This window comes from Botryllus schlosseri, chromosome 8, assembly GCF_051294905.1.
Source record: "Botryllus schlosseri isolate E-star chromosome 8, Bs_hap1, whole genome shotgun sequence".
In the NCBI taxonomy this organism is placed as follows: domain Eukaryota; kingdom Metazoa; phylum Chordata; class Ascidiacea; order Stolidobranchia; family Styelidae; genus Botryllus; species Botryllus schlosseri.
This window is the reverse complement of record NC_137243.1, coordinates 16,749,108-16,763,400: the sequence shown is the minus strand read 5'-3', so window position 1 is coordinate 16,763,400 and position 14,293 is coordinate 16,749,108. Positions and strand designations below refer to the sequence as shown.

The 14,293-nt window shown below is 41.7% G+C and overlaps 1 protein-coding gene across 2 annotated transcripts; it reads left to right on the top strand.

The window, feature by feature from the left end:
- Nucleotides 1-298: 298 nt before the first annotated feature.
- Nucleotides 299-3,911, top strand: LOC145445109 (uncharacterized). 2 transcript variants are annotated; one of them, XM_080323246.1, is made up of 3 exons: nucleotides 299-565; nucleotides 2,657-2,721; nucleotides 2,782-3,911. In XM_080323246.1, exons 1-3 carry the CDS (start codon nucleotides 468-470, stop codon nucleotides 3,585-3,587), a joined length of 969 nt encoding a protein of 322 aa, XP_080179372.1. In that variant the 5' UTR covers nucleotides 299-467; the 3' UTR covers nucleotides 3,588-3,911. The 2 variants fall into 2 exon arrangements, with proteins under 2 accessions (XP_080179372.1, XP_080179371.1); XM_080323245.1 differs by having other exon boundaries at nucleotides 2,779-3,911.
- The last annotated feature ends 10,382 nt before the right edge of the window (nucleotides 3,912-14,293 follow it).

Here is a 14,293-nt window from a genome sequence, read left to right as displayed (position 1 = left end):
TTGAGAGTGCATTTCATCTCACATATTTCAGATTCAGTGATCTGCGCATACGTAGCGCGAGCTGTGGGTTAGCGCTAAGACTGATGATGACCGACTCGATGCTTTGACTTTAAATCGCAGTCAATGTCGATTCGCGCAATAGCGATTGTATAAAGTTGACATTGCTCGATATTTCATTGCAACTTATCACAGTAAGCTTCGTTTTCGAATCGAGCAGCAGATTTGTTGATAGTTGTCACGACACCGTCTCGCACGAAATCTTACTGTAACTGACAGGCGATCAAGCGTGCATTCGAGGCGAAGTTGATCACGCCTTCGGGCAACCCAAACACTCACCCCGTTTTATTGCGTCACATCATCCATACTTACGGGAGTTCGGCGATTTTGATTCCCAGAGATTTTGAAGTTAGGACGGTGACTCTTCGGTGTGATCAAATGCCTGGCAGTATTTCGTGAGTTGCCTTGTCATGAGCTCTTCAGTTCAACTTCGTAGGCCTAAAATATCTGTCACGGCTCCTCGCGTGAACATCGGAAGACCTCGATCGTGGACGGAATTCAGCAACAGGTAAATGAATCAACACTAACAGAAATGGAATAGAAAGAACAAGCGGTGAAAATGAAGTGGGCTGTGTCGGAAGGCGAGGTCGATATTTCATATCGTGGTCCGGTAATCTCGAGCGTTACCTTGTATATTTATTTGGTAGCATCTTAGCAACCCATTTGAGGGTACAAAAATTCACAATTACGCGAAACTATAACTTGATATTGGTAAATTATTCACTAAAAGCTTCTCGACTGTCTCTCGGCTGTAGCAAAGTCAGTAACAATAAGGTGAAGCAAATACGAAATGTATGAATATTGTCTGTGTGACATACAGACGTAATCGTAATCGATTACGGAGGTGACTGCATTTTCAAGTCGTGGTTATCGTAATCGATTATTTCACATATCTTATCGATTTCTTTGTGAAAGAACAAGTACTCTTTACTTTGACAACGACTATGTATACGTAAACTGAATACTCGCGAACATGGACTACTGCGATATTATATCTACTGGTATTATAAACGTCCGATTTTCAAACTCCATTGCTCTTTATTACATCATAAGTATTAGCATTGCTCGTCATGGCGCAACGAATTATCCGCACGTAGTAAATGGATATTTGATGTAGTAGTATGATTATAAAAACCGCTGGCACGACGTATAGCAGGTTATCAATACACACCTGACATCACTACCTCGCTGGAGGATAACAATCAACGCTGTGCCTAGTTTCAAGTAGTAACGTGATTGTCGATGTTTGATTAGGATTAGTTAATCACCGTTTGAACGTCGCTGCTTGGCAAGTAGGCTTATGTACGTACGCCGGTCAAAGATTTGAAATATTGTAAATAGTCGAATGAAACATAGCAGCAGAATCAACAGCTGCTTCGAACCGAAATGCATAACAAGTTTACGGCAATGATAGTGGCACAGAAAATGCGCATGCACAGTATTCGGTATCTTCGTTAAGTTGAGTGTAGGCGATTTAGATATGTATCTGGTATCTTCAACTACGCTATGCACTATTACTCATTTTGGCAGAATTTTATATTCAGTTTTTCTTGTTCTAATATTGCATTCCTTGGGACCGTAAGTATTACTCAACGTTTGTATATCCCACCGTAGACATCCGATTTTACACCATGTTAGCGCGGGTTGCAGCTAGAATGAAAATCATTTAATTTGCGCAATGGATATATTGTAAGTAAATGACGTAAAATTGCAAGACTTTTTTCCGTCCGTGACCTTCTCATCGCACTCACAATGTTGCCTTCCAATATGCGTCCATATGATCACGACTGAATACAAGAAAGCGCATTGCTCTATCAAGTATGCCGGACCCCAATTGTGGAACAACATCTCGCCGGCTATCCGACAGTCGTCGAGCATGTCCGCATTCAAGTCGAAATACAAGCAATTTCTTCTATAAATGTATACTATAGCCATTCCTCAGGATTACCGGACCACGACCTAACATCGACCTCGCCCTCTGCCACATGTCACCCCATTTTGCCGCTTGCTCATTATATTCTCTGAATTACTTTTCATTCAGTGTACATGCCGGTTATTTACTTCGTCTAGGCTAAGGTGGGTGTATGATCTTAAAGGCTACTCCAAGTTGTTTCGACACCTTCCTATCTTTTCATTGTATCGCAGTCTTGTGATGTTTTGAAACGATGAAAATATTAATAAACCTGATTGATTGAGTGTCGTCATATCAGGTGATACGATTATAGATATAGAATGTTATTTCCAATTCTCGACTAGTTGCTGACGATTACCCCTGCTAATCGATTTAGCCCAGCCTTAGTAGAGAGTGCGATACGGTAGTCTAGCGCACAACAACCGTTGATGAGTACCTTTTTTGTGGTGTCCATGGTGTTTTACGACTACAACTACCATTTACACCAGGCCGATATATAGTTTTTGGTTATTTTGATGATTCCGTATCTGCCTATACTTAGCGAGTCGGTATTCGTTTATACAAAAATTCTCCTTCTATTGTGACATGAATGTGAACGTGAACATGGTCGACGCCTGTCAGCGTTCTCGTGCAATTCTGAATTCTATGATATGACTTTATAACAAGTCTCTTTCTGTTGTGTGGCAGCCTCCAAGTTTTCACACCCGCCGCGGTATTCGACGAAAAGGATGGAAAAACATTCCAGGCCAGAAGTAGGCGATCAACCGTTGACTTTCCGATTTTCAAATCCATTCCCGATTTTTTTTTAGAAGGACCTCCAAGCAGTTACAGAAAAGTGCGCCCTCTTTCGGCTTCTTGCCTGGACGACAAATTCCCCGAGCCACCGGCGGTGAACTACACGTCTCTGCTCACTCCAAATCCATGGCGTTACGACGCCTCTCACGCCACAAAGGACGAGGTAGAACGGAACATATTTGACGCAAATGCGCCCGAGGGGAACTTTGAGAATTCCGAAAGCAGTGACGCTGAGTTGAAGCGTATTTCCTTCTCGTCTGACTCGGAAATCGCTTGGAGTTCGTCAGTTAGCCAGACAGAGAAGGCCGAAACCAAGTCAGAAACAGCAGGATTCGACCACGGTCCCAAAACCGCTCCCCCTGTCGTACAGCCAGTCACAGGAATGGAGTTCTTCCCGGACGACGACGTTTTGCATTTCGAAGAATCTCCGGTCGCCAAGTTTGATCGAAGAGCCATCGTTCCGTCACCATTGAAATCATGTTACTCTCCCGCACCCGCGTACGACGACCTCGTCGATTATTCTGACTTTGAAAACTCGTCCGTGGAAGACAATTCAACGCCAGACTCAAATATTCAAGCAAACGTGGACATACCGACAAGCAGTCAGAGTTCTGCAGTGAAAAAACGCGCTTTACCCGAAACCGGGGGCGACATCGATTTCGAACAAGTTTTGAAACGATTCAAGCAATCTAAAGAGGAACATTTGGATTCCGTGAAATGGATTTACGAAGACTCGAGAAAGAAAATCCACGATTTGCTGCAGAAACTTCGAGAAACGATGTCTGAGAACGGATATCTCGAGTGGTATCCTCGCGTTCGCTGATTCGCTCTTCGTTTGAAAGTCATTCACCATCTCACATGCCTCGCCTATGCCACACCTTCAAATCTCCGCATAGTTGAATGCTTTATGGACGGTGTCGTCTTGATATAATAATATATATATATTTGTTATTTGATTGCTTACGAAATAAAATTATAATCATAACGGTGCGCGATATCAGAATCATATACATTTTTTCACTCCATGTGTGAGCGATTTATTGTCACGACATTTATTGATTTTATTGTGAAAAATACTCGTAAGTTTCAGAAATGAGTATAACTGTATTCACAATTATGGACAAAAATTACATTCCTAGCATTGTAATGTTTTCATGTATGGAAGTGGGGAAGCGATTGACGCAGTTTGCTAAGCAGCACCGTCACGACACCAACGGCTGTTGGTTCGAATTTCGGCTCCATCCATAGATTCTATGTGTCGGAGGTTTATCTGGGCTCCTCATCGCCGACCTCACTGCAATTTCTGCAAACTGAAAGAGATAGGGAGAGAGAGACCAAATCGGGGAAGAAAGAGTGCAAGGAAAGGACGTCCAGAAAGATGCAATGACCTGTTGAAAATTGTCATTATCGTGGAGAGCAATGCCTCAAAATGCTATGAGCACAACTGCTTGGTCTTTTAGAGCGTCGAACCTTCAGGCGCAGTGCATTGAGGCATCGGCATTTCGCTACCGAATATTTCCACGCCATGCCACACCATGACATTTAAGGTTTGGCCAACATGCGACTCGGGCGCTGTCAAGACGATAACCTGGAACTAAACCGTGGCCGAAAATGACCTCACATGTGACAAAAACCTTCGATATATCGTCGACGTTGCTGTGCGGAATCAAAGTAGCTTATGTCCATTTTACATATTTTGATCAACTTCACGTAAAGTTTTCTTTTTTAAACAATGCTTCTTTGATTTCACCGCGACGATATGTGTCCAACTGTCCATCAGTGTTGGGATCAAGTCACTGCCTTCGAGTCACGAGTCATCTCGAGTCATTGCACATTTTGACTCGAGTCAAGTCAAGTCAATCGATTTTCGAAGGTGACTCGAGTCAAGTCAAGTCACTCGTTTTTCGGAGGTGACTCGAGTCAAGTCGAGTCAAGTCAAGTCACGAGTCAAGTCACAATTCAAGTCAATTTGAATTTTCGAAGTATGAGTGTTGAATCAAAGTCATTGCTCATTTCATTTTGCTTGCTGTGTGAATGACAGATTGATTGGTGATATATATTGAATAAAATAACGAGTATTAAGTTAAATATACGTGCAAAAAGGCGTTTTATCGCTCACGCACGCTTAGAGCTGCTAATAAAATACGTGAGCGAAAATAGAGGATGGTACAGGCACTACCCGTACAATACACTACCCGTCCACACATCCGTGAGATTATAAACGCATAAACTTTATTCGTTCGATTCAAATCATACCAGAGGGTTAGCTAAGGTGGGCAATTCGCGATGTAAGCACTGAGCCGTCTGACAAACAGAGATAGGTTGCTATTAGATTATTCTACAGCTAGTACATAAAAGTAAGCTGTGATCATTTCGTTTTCGGTCAAGTTATTTGTGATGTAACAATGGATGATCAGTGAAAAGTACAATCAGGGAATGACTGATTGCTCTCACAAGTCACACCTGCGTTTCGTGAACAATCCGAACATCAAAAAGATGCAGCGATTTTATCGACACCGTTTACTAGATGACTTGAAATTGACTCGTAAATTTTGCTCCGAGTCACGAGTCAATCCACTTTTCTGAGGCGTCGAGTCAAGTCAAGTCAAGTCATTTTTGCAAAGTGACTCGAGTCAAGTCAAGTCATGCGAAAAAGTTGACTCGAGTCTGACTCGAGTCAAGTCGTGACTCGAGTCATCCCAACACTGCTGTCCATGCACCAAAATGTCCGGCACCGAATAGTCTTGCCCTTGAAATCTGAGTACCGCGTATGCGACGCGTAGAAATAAATAACTTGAGTCATGACGAAATTCTAATTAGGAATAGGTCAGTCTCACGAAAGGAATTTTTCAGTTTAGTGTAGTCCTAAGTAGTCCTAATAGTGCGGCATGGAGATTAATTTTTAAGATTTATATTGTTATGCATTTCACCAACATTCACGATGACATCAGCTATACCCGAATCCAGAAATACAAATGTTCTTCAGAAAAACGATGGATGAACATAAAAGGTATATTTTCAAAGAAAAACGGATTTGAAAATACAAAGAAATAACGAAAGCACAACCACCTGAAAAGTGTGCTTTTTATCCCACTGTACGCCATAGGCAGCAGTGTTGCGATCAAGTCACTACGTTCGGGTCACGAGTCATTTTGAGTCAAGTCAAGTCACTCGATTTTTGTTGGTGACTCGAGTCAAGTCAAGTCATGCCATGAGTTAATTACTGTTCGAGTCAAGTTGAATTTTCAAAGTACGAGATATGATTCAAAGTCATTGCATTTTGCTAACTGTTTTATATACAGGTGAAGTCCCCATTTATTCTGAATCGAGGAATGAATAAAGAGCTTATTATACACGCAAAAAGGCGCTCACGCATACGTAAAACTGCTAAACTACGCAAGTAGCGATACCCCCAGTCTAGAATTATCAGCCAAAATACAGGATAAAATACGAAACCTCAGAGAGTTGAAAAAGGGATATGGTGCGATACTCTACCTCCCTACATATCTATGATATACAATTATAAACGTATAAACGATATTCGTTCGATTTAAATCATACCAGATGGTTGGCTAAGATGAGCACTGGGCACAGTGAGCAATATATATAACAGAGATACATTGCTAGTATATTACTTTCAGTGGCGGCTCGTGACAATATCGGGAGGTGGGGCAAGGGCTGCGAGAGACTTTTATCAACATGACGTCACAATGGCGTTTTCCAACGTAAAAAAGTAACTTTAATATGATGGTCACATGAATTTCCCGACAACAGTGATTTTAACGTAGGTGCCGCGAGAGGTTTGTCGGTGAGCCGTGACTTGAAGTGTGGTAACAAATGTTTTATTCATTTTTTTTTAATCAAAGGATTATTTTACATAATGTACGTGAACTAAGAATCGTCCCTATGCCACGAATCAATTATCAGGTCATCCTTAGTAGCATGCGTTATGATTTCATGGTAGAGTTAGAGATTACGCAAATCGATAGGCCGTCCGAAAGTGTTTCGTACACGATCCTGGTGTGTTACGACCACTGAGCTGGTGGTTACGAGTTACGACCAGGTGATAGGCAACCAAAGCGGAGGTACCCGGCGTACGATTGGATCAATGGACTGGACAATTTCTATCATCATCATCATTGGTTTATTAGCAATTTTATCAGTTCAATACACCACAAAAATGCGATACAATGAAAAGACAAGAATATGTCGAAGCGACAAGGAGTAGTCTTCTAGACCTTTAATTTTCGCTCTAAAGGCAACTGCGTAAACTAGCCTACGTACGGAGCAAAGATTCAATACGATTCATGTTTGCACTTGACTTGACCAGACTAATTCCAATGACTAGAACTCGAGAGATTGCGTAAGCCTAACTGCAAAGGTCAACGACTTCGGACACATACGCAATTGTTATCTCATAGATTGGGCCTGTCATATTGAATCCAGAACATCAATTTGAATGGTCTTTGAAGAACTAAGGACAGCAGCCTCGGAACTTCGGTCTCGGAACAACATAGTACATTTTGGCCTTGAAACTGGAGATTGTGACGCAACACATACGGCTTACTGTCTGCTGCCAAATCGCCGTTGGAAAATATATTAATCAATAAATACATGAATGAAAGCCGTAAACTTAGCATACTGTTACATGAAATCATCGAGAAGTAGCATTCGCAATCTCATAACCCATTCCGGCATGGTACACTGTCAAAATCAATACAAACAGACGAACACCGAACTTTGAGTAAAATAGATCGAGGAATAGGCTGATCGAATGATCAGCTGTTAGCCGACATCGAAAATGAAATAGCTATCGCATTTGACAGGGGATTGTAAGCAAATGGTTTGCAGGCCACAATTTCACAGTGAAATGCACATTGGCGAACATAAAATTATGTGAATATTTGAATGCAAACCGAGAATCTCAGTTAGCTGTTTCATGCGACCATCGAGATATACCATTGGAAATATCATCACCGATCTCGTTATGGAACGCAGACTAGATTAGCACAGACAGACCCCGGCTTTTCCGTGAGATCCGCAATGATGTAGGTAGGCTAAGTATCAGATCAGCGCGCATCTCTACCATACTCGGCCTCGAAAACGAAATAACTGCCTCAATCATTGAGCGTCAACTTTAAGACTTGGCACCGCGTTCGATACTAAAATCAAGACATACCGTGCAAAAGCTCATGACAGATCTAGGTATGGAACATCGTTAAAATCAATAGAGACCAATAACGGCTTTTGCGTAAATCTGTTAGCGATAAATGAAGAGTCAGCTCTCACTCGACTTTGGAAACGAAATTACCACCCACATAGTTCAGTGACAAACTTAAAACTTATTACAGCGGTCGATACTAACATTAAGGCTTACTGTGCCAAATATCATGACCGATCTCGGTATGGAACATCGTCAAAATCAATGGAGACCAATACCGGCTTTTGAATAAAATCTGTTTGCTGTACAATGTACATGATAGATCAGCACACACTGAACTTCGGAAACGAAATTACCACCCTTATCTTTGAGTAGCAAGCCTGAAACTTGGAGCAGTGCTAAATACTACCTTCACGACATATCGTACCAAGTTTCAAGAATTATCATGGTGCGAAACACCGTCAAAATCGACATATACCAGCAAAGGTCGAGTCAACGCATATCACGGTAACCGAGTTCAGATATAGATACGATTGTTACATCACACCTTAAGGGCGACAGGCATAGTTGCCCCACTTGCTCGGCCATTTTACGAATAGGAGAGAGTAAATCACCGTTTCTTTATTGTGCGCGGCTTTGAGAGAATAGATAGTGAAAGCTTGTTATGAGCGCTACCGGGGCAAGCCCCGGCTAGGCATTCACAAAGTGAAAACACAGAAGAGAATTCGATTTTCGCAGAGACTTCGCTATGTGTGGGCATTTGTTAGCGAAAGCACAAGAATAATGCGGGTTTCGCCGTGATCTCGGTATATACTGATTGCTGTGCGTCTATAAATGGTTAAATTGTAATTGAACAGAATTTTAGGTGGGGCAATGCCCCAGTTGCCCTATAGGACGAGCCGCCACTGATTACTTTACTACTAGTGTATGACAGCGTAAGCTGTAAGCTCCGATCACTGCGTTTGCGATCGATTTATTGGTGATATAAGAATGGAGTCTCGGTAAAACGCGCACAATCATTGAGTTATTAGTTGCTCTCACAAGTCACACAAACGTATCGTAATCCGAACTTATACAAGATACAGCGATTATAGTCGACATCGATCACTTGATGACTCGTGAATTTTGCGTCGAGTAATGAGTCAATCCGCATTTTTGGAACGTCGAGTCAAGTCAAGTCAAGTCATACGAGAAAGGTGACTCCAGATATATTGCCTTTGCTCATGAAGTCTGCAAGATTACCGAACAACCTATCGACCTTGCCTACCGACTACCGACCAGAGGTGGTCAGTAACGAAGTACTTCTACTTTTTTGAAGTACTCGAGTAATTTTCCGCTACTTGGGTACTTATTCAAGTAGATCTAATTTCCCGCTACTTCTACCTCTACTACGTAATATTGCGTGATCTACTTACTTACTCTTCGCTATTTTCAGTTTGTCAAGTAGAAGTAGTTTAATCCTCCAATCAGGAAGATAGCCCGGGGAATTTCGAGGCTTTTTCACGGAGTATCAATATTTAATTTTCATAGAAACTGAGTAAATCCCAGAATTTTCGTCGCCTTTCGTGCACAGTGTATATTATAGAGTGTCCAATATCATTTCACGAAAGTATCGGTGAATAGAATTTAGGTAGCGGGTCGCGTGGTTAGATGCTGTAGGTCAATGCGGGTGTCTGATTAAAAGACTACTCCGAGTCGTTTCGGCACCATCCTATCTTTTCATTATATCGCATTCCTTTGGTGGAAATAACGTAGTGGTGAGCGCCGGTGCCATCCAAGCAGGTGCGTCGGGTTCGATTCCCGCCGTCGGAGGTTATTCTGGGCTCCTCGTCCCCCGCGTCGTTGTTCTTACGGTGACAGAAAACCCAGAAAAAAGAATAACATCGAAGAAGGCTGTTTCATCGGGCACTATAGGTTGAGGTGGATGTCAGTTCAAGTGACTCCAAGTTGTTCTAGCTGTTCATGACATCGTATTGTGTAGATGTATATCGCATTGTACGTTGTGTGTGTGTTAGGGTTACCATACGTCCTATTTTAAGAGGACTTGTCCTCTTTTTTGACTTTTTTTGAAAGTGTCCTCGGAGGACGCCCTTTTGTCCTCTTTTTTGAGATTTTATCCTCTTTTTTTGACAATTTTGGTCATATTTATAGCAAAATCCGACTGATATGCCGTAAATCAGCACCGAATAGACGCTCCGGCGGGTATTTCGGGAGCTGAGCGGAAAGTTTACCGACCACGAAGTGGGTAAAATTTAACGTTTTTTGAGAATTCTCCTCCGATTTTGCAAGTCTGAAAATTCTGAAAAAGTGTCCTCTTTTTAGATTTCCAAAATATGGTAACCCAATAGCATAGCAATTTACAACGTAGCTACGTTGTAAATTGCTATGCCTATAGTATGTGTCTTGGGAAGATGAAAACATAACCTGTCCAAAGGGCTGTTAAAAAAAAACTTTTTTCCTGAATCTTGCTGGCTGCGTGATTAAATCGTTAGGTTGCCTTAAAAAACGACGCACACCAAATTTTAATTCATTCCAACCAATAATCGCGGATTTCGTACAGTTTGAAAATTTGAATTTACGCGAAGATGCAAACAATTTTTTTTTTCAAATTTTTCTGTCAACCCCATGATCAATCAATCAATCAGGTTTATTAATATTTTCATCGTTTCAAAACATCACAAGACTGCGATACAATGAAGAGATAGGAAGGTGTCGAAACAACTTGGAGTTGCCATTAAGATCAGACACCCACCTTAGCCTAGGGCCTAGGCGAAATAAATAAAAAATAAGAGACATGCACACTGAATGAAAAGTAATGCAGAGAATATAAGACGCAAGCGACAAAATGAGGTGGCATGCGGCGGGGGGCGAGGTCGATGTTAGGTCGTGGTCCGGTAATCCTGAAGACTGGCTAGTATTGATTTAGAGGAAATTGCTTGTAGATATATTTCGACTTGAATGCGGACATGCTCCATGACTGTCGGATAGCCGGCGAGATGCTGTTCCACAATTGGGGTCCGGCATACTTGATAGAGCAATGCATTTTCTTGTATTCAGTCCTGATCATATGGTAGTTGTTCTTGGATGATGCGCGTGTGCTGTACTTGTGCGCTTTTGTCTCCGAGGTGAAGTAGTCGTTGAAATTTGAGGGACATTGACCGCAATGGAACTGATACATAAACTTGGCAATTTCTAGCTTTCTCATATCTTCTAAGTTTAGAACACCAAATCTTTTGAGAAGCGATTTATCAGTTGCACATCCGGGCCCCCGTGGGGCTTTAGCAATGATACGGATGATCCGATTTTGAAGTTTTTGCATTGGGTCAATTGTATCCTTGCAGGCAGCACCCCAACTAAGAATTCCGTATTGTAACTTTGATAGGAATAGAGTGTTGAAGAGTATCAACAGCACGCTGACTGGCAGAGTGTAGCTAAGGCGGCGAAATAGACCACATACCTTCGATAGTTGTGGTTTGAGTGATTGTATGTGACTCTTCCAGGACATGTCCGAATCCAGTAAAACACCAAGGTATTTGACATTTTTAGTGTTGGAAATTGGTTGGCCAGCGATGTCAACGGTTAGGTTATCGCAGGAGTTGCGCTGAGAGAGAGAGAGAGAGAGAGTCTTTATTTTCATCGAACCAAAATGCATAACAAACGGCAGTGATGGTGGTACAGAAAATATGCATGCACAGTATTCGGTATTAGATAGGAATGATCGATAAGACCGTAAAGGTCATCTAGTCTGATCACACCAGCATCAAACAGGTACACTTGACTCTGAACAGTCTGGCTGTAAAAAATGTTTAGTTAAAGGTCAACTGCATCTTCATAGACAACTTTGCGGAATCATGTTCAGAATTTTTTTTCATACCGAAATTGCCGACTTTCCGTATTTCAAACTAATCGGAAATTGCCGTAATTTGGACCGAAAGTCCCAATATTGGTATGTTTACAGAAAAAGCGGAATGTTCATTGTGACGTCATGTAGTTGACATCTCTTCTGGCCGCTGCAGATGTATGATATAGGGTTGGCGGTCTTGCAGTAGCAGGGCGCTTATTTTAGTTAGTTATGGCGGAGGTTTCGCTTGTAATGGATTCACCAAGCGAGTCCGAGTACTCAGATGTCGAATGTAAGTATGCTTTTTCCTCTCACTTACGAAAGTAATGTTGAAACGAGGACACGTTCCAAGTGTTGATGTGCTCGATCCATATCAGTGGAACTTCTTGTTGCTCCGAAAACGAGGGGTCGTTTGAGTATGATTATTGATGACTAACCTAAGGATGTTAGTGATATATAGTATGATCAGCCTAGCTTGTTCAGCCTAAGCCGCTTGTCTAGACCAAATGAAATACGCCTGTATGTGTAATTTGGTGGAGAACCTCCTTCCAGTTATTAATCTTGGTATTATCAATTACAGTTGAGAGGATGGAGGTTGCCAACTTATGCAAACTATCAGGGGAGAGTTGAAGTGCTGCAAACAGGTCCCTCGAGCAACGAATGAATTATTAGTGCATCACAATAGACTTGGTCGACTCGGCCGTTTCTGGTCTTGCTTTAATGAATGCGTCAACTTCATCATTGCAGGAATCTAGAGCAGGAGTAAAAATATCACTGAGTTTTATAACAAAGTCGAATCGAAGGCAGTAGGCCTATACCAAATGCTGTTCGGAAGTATCATAAAAATGAAGGATTGCCAACTGCATCCTACCTAACTTTACGACTATTATGATGATAGTGATAAGTTTTCATCTTTCACTGAGCGGTCAATATTGATAGATTCAGTCACAGATATCTGACACTCCTCATTCAATAACTAAAGTAACTAATATGATTACATGACCGCACATGTACCGTACACAAAAAGAAGTGTATTTTCAAAAGTAATAGCAACTCTTCCATTAATAGGAGGTCAGCGATATATAACCATTATACGTCATGAAGTCAGCAGGTTATGAACTCCCTTTATAGTAACTAATGCATTTATAGATCTTTTTTTCTTAATTGATTTTCAAGTGTTTTTATTTCAGACTACGTACACTTCTACTAACAAGTTTTTCAAGGCATACATATTTCAGTTATTTGCACATGCACGTGAGTGTAAACAATAATAATACTTCGATGACTACCATACCACAGTCAATACTACTATAAGCGGTTAGTTACACTCTTACAAAACTATAGCTGACACGGTACATTTTCACTTACCGATTTCGGACACTTTGTATAGCTAAGTGCGTTCCTCTGACATTACCACAATTTCACTGGTGCGTGGAAATAAAGTATGAACGGCACTACTGCAGTACGTCGGCAAGAGTTGCCCGTGTTCAGTAGTCAGTTTTCTTGCGTGTTGCGTATCTCGGATACTTCATTGAAGCAAGATACTTGTTAGTGATTCGCATTTGAAAATGACTCTGCCTTTGGTTGTCTATAAGTCCGCACTTTTGGTCTTAATGGCGTCCGGTCGCCTGTCGGTATATGGATGGGTTTTGGCAGCGATGTCAGTGCATTGTAGGTACGGCATATTGCGTATTGGACCAACCATACGCGACATAACATCTGACTCAATGAATTATCTCCTTCACAGCTTTCATGATCCCACTCAAAGACCCAAATCCACAGCAAATCTAAGCAATAATCCCACCTAACAGCCAACAGAAATAACAAGGACTTTTGTTGTGTCAACTACTTGACGTCATTTCACGGCTGGGTGATTTCGTTTCCGTTTTCCGGAATTTCGATTTGTAATGGGGCTGTTCCACTTCATTTTGAACACGCGGTGGCGACAAAGGTAACTCGACCCAAATCTGTTTTGTTGCTATATGCTTTACTATGGGAATGGACTAAACATGGACCGAATTTCTTCTCTTGCCGTACAACGAGGATGGTGAAAGTATCCATATCAATATAAATCATCCATATGGATATCAAATAACTGTTAACCGACGAAAATGAGGCTATTTCTTGGCGTCTTGTCCTCGTGCTGGACATTGGCACCCTGGCAGGTTGCAGCAATGCAGCTTACCGGTACATTGCTGTAAATTTTCCGAGAGTCGTTGATATGGCAAGTGTTCTATGCCTCATTGTGTAAGGATGACGGTCATTTGATCGCAGAAGATGCATCGATTAGAAACGAAAAGTTATCAGGTGGATGGGTTCCGTTTACGACGAAGAGATATGGATGCCTGGTCCTCTCCTGGAAAAGTAGTCTGCAGAGTATCATTTCACCAGCATGATTTATCCTGCTTCCGCTGCAGTAAATCAGTACCCCCATGACTGTTGTGTGTTGTGGAAAATTATGCTATGTACATTGTACATTTGCTGCTGTGATGTCCTACAACATATAAAAATCATGCGTTTGAATTAC

Coding starts and splice junctions, on each gene's coding strand:
- LOC145445109 (XM_080323245.1), top strand. CDS start 468: ATGAGCTCTTCAGTTCAACTTCGTAGGCCTAAAATATCTGTCACGGCT. Junction 566..2,656: donor TGGACGGAATTCAGCAACAG/GTAAATGAATCA, acceptor GTTGTGTGGCAG/CCTCCAAGTTTTCACACCCG. Junction 2,722..2,778: donor AAAAACATTCCAGGCCAGAA/GTAGGCGATCAA, acceptor ATTTTTTTTTAG/AAGGACCTCCAAGCAGTTAC.